Source organism: Vollenhovia emeryi, unplaced genomic scaffold (assembly GCF_000949405.1).
Source record: "Vollenhovia emeryi isolate VEMERY1.0 unplaced genomic scaffold, V.emery_V1.0 DF940182.1, whole genome shotgun sequence".
NCBI classification, from domain to species: domain Eukaryota; kingdom Metazoa; phylum Arthropoda; class Insecta; order Hymenoptera; family Formicidae; genus Vollenhovia; species Vollenhovia emeryi.
In genome coordinates this window covers 306-2,121 of record NW_011966184.1, presented here as the reverse complement: position 1 = coordinate 2,121, position 1,816 = coordinate 306, and the positions used below count along the sequence as shown (strand labels likewise).

At 40.6% G+C, this 1,816-nt stretch overlaps 1 protein-coding gene across 1 annotated transcript; it reads right to left on the bottom strand.

Annotated features, from left to right (window-relative positions):
• Positions 1 to 835: 835 nt before the first annotated feature.
• On the bottom strand, positions 836 to 1,335 carry LOC105556245 (AT-hook motif nuclear-localized protein 4-like). The gene is made up of 2 exons (XM_012003330.1): positions 1,114 to 1,335; positions 836 to 981 (listed from the first exon to the last, which is right to left on the bottom strand). Exons 1-2 carry the CDS (start codon positions 1,322 to 1,324, stop codon positions 842 to 844), a joined length of 351 nt encoding a protein of 116 aa, XP_011858720.1. The 5' UTR covers positions 1,325 to 1,335; the 3' UTR covers positions 836 to 841.
• Positions 1,336 to 1,816: the final 481 nt, after the last annotated feature.

Genomic DNA, 1,816 nt, shown 5'->3' with positions numbered 1-1,816 from the left:
AAACTATTTCTAAAATTCATTGCAAATAAACAGAAATAGTTTCTTAATAAAAGTCTTGCATACATTTTTACACTAATTTCATTAATGTGAAGGACGTGTGGTTCAAGAAAGCACCTTTATCACTGGCCATTTTGCCATCCCTGAGCGCGCGAAATTCTAGCTTTGCTATTCGAGATGTTTAAACTGTTCCCATTTGAAAACTATTATAGCCTCGACTTTTTCGTATTAGAATTTTCGTCTCAAAATGTTACAAAGTTCTTGTCATTAAAATATTTATTGCCAGTTCAGGTACACCCTGTATACATGCATAAATATAAAAGAATGAGAGAGCGAGAGAAAAGCACGATTTTAGTGTGAGAGAATGAGAGGTTTGCGTGGCTGAGAGATTAGCGTGTGTCTACGAAGCAAGCATAAAGTAGCAGTGATTAGTAAATTGATCTGCTCGAAATTAACGTTAACACTTAAACTATTCATCACGTTGCCAATAATTAAACGAACACTCAATCAAATCAAACGCTAACGTAACGAGTTTAGTAACACTTTGTGCCATTGTCGTTTCTGTTCACTGTATAAGAAAAAAATTTATATATTATATATTCTTCGTCGTAGATCACCCCTTTTGTCCTTTTCTTACTACATACATTTAGTCACGATACATAAGGATAATAAAATCTAGTTTTATTATATATATTTATTATATTAGATATATTTATTATATTAGATATAAGAGATATGTATATAATGGGATATTTTATAATTAATATAATGGGATTATTATAATGGGATTATTATAATGATATTATAATGATATTATAATGATAAAGATAATATAATGGGATTATTAATAAAAATAAATATTTCCATATTTATTGTTGGTGTAGGGGCGGCTGCGGCCGCTGCCACGGCCACGGCCACGACCGCGGCCACGGCCACGGCTGTTCCACCCTTCCTTGCGCCCGCGCCCAGCACGGTACCATCTTGCTGTAAAAAAAAAAGAACATAAGTATTGTACGAAACAAAACACGGTAGTCTCGCGTCAAGTATAAAAAAGCGTGGCTAGAACCGCGCACTCGAGATCGACCGTGTAGTTTATGCAACAAATTTTAGACTTACGTTTAGACTTATCCACCGTCGTTGTCGTTGATGATGAAGACGCCGGCGGTGGTGACGGCAACGGTAACAGAAACGGCGGTGCACCTCCGGGCGGAGGTACTGTAGAAGATGCAGCTTGAGCCGGCGCCGCGGAGTCGACCCGCTTTTCACACATCTCCGCCTTGACCATTGCCTCGGCCAAAATTATATCTTCAACCCTGTAATTAGTCATTAGTTATTTCCTTAGTTAGGTTATTAGTCACGAGACACGGTAGTACTTACGTATTAACATTGTCGACCATCGCGATCGCGAGTGATGACGGCGGCGGTGGCGGAGGCAACGGTAACAGAAACGGCGGTGCACCTCCGGGCGGAGGTACTGTAGAAGATGCAGCTTGAGCCGGCGCCGCGGACTCGACCCGCTTTTCACACATCTCCGCCTTGACCATTGCCTCGGCCTTTATATCTTCAACCCTGTAATTAGTCATTAGTTATTTCCTTAGTTAGGTTATTAGTCACGAGACACGGTAGTACTTACGTATTATTAACGTTGTCGACCATCGCGATCGCGAGTGATGATGTCGATGTCGTCGACGACTCCATGATATTGGATTGATCGGTTTTACGGTAGCGTTTCGCGCCGTGGACGCGCAGCGACACCGTGTCGTTTTATCGACCTAAATCCTTACAAAGTCGATAATAAAGACATCTATAGGGAATAAAA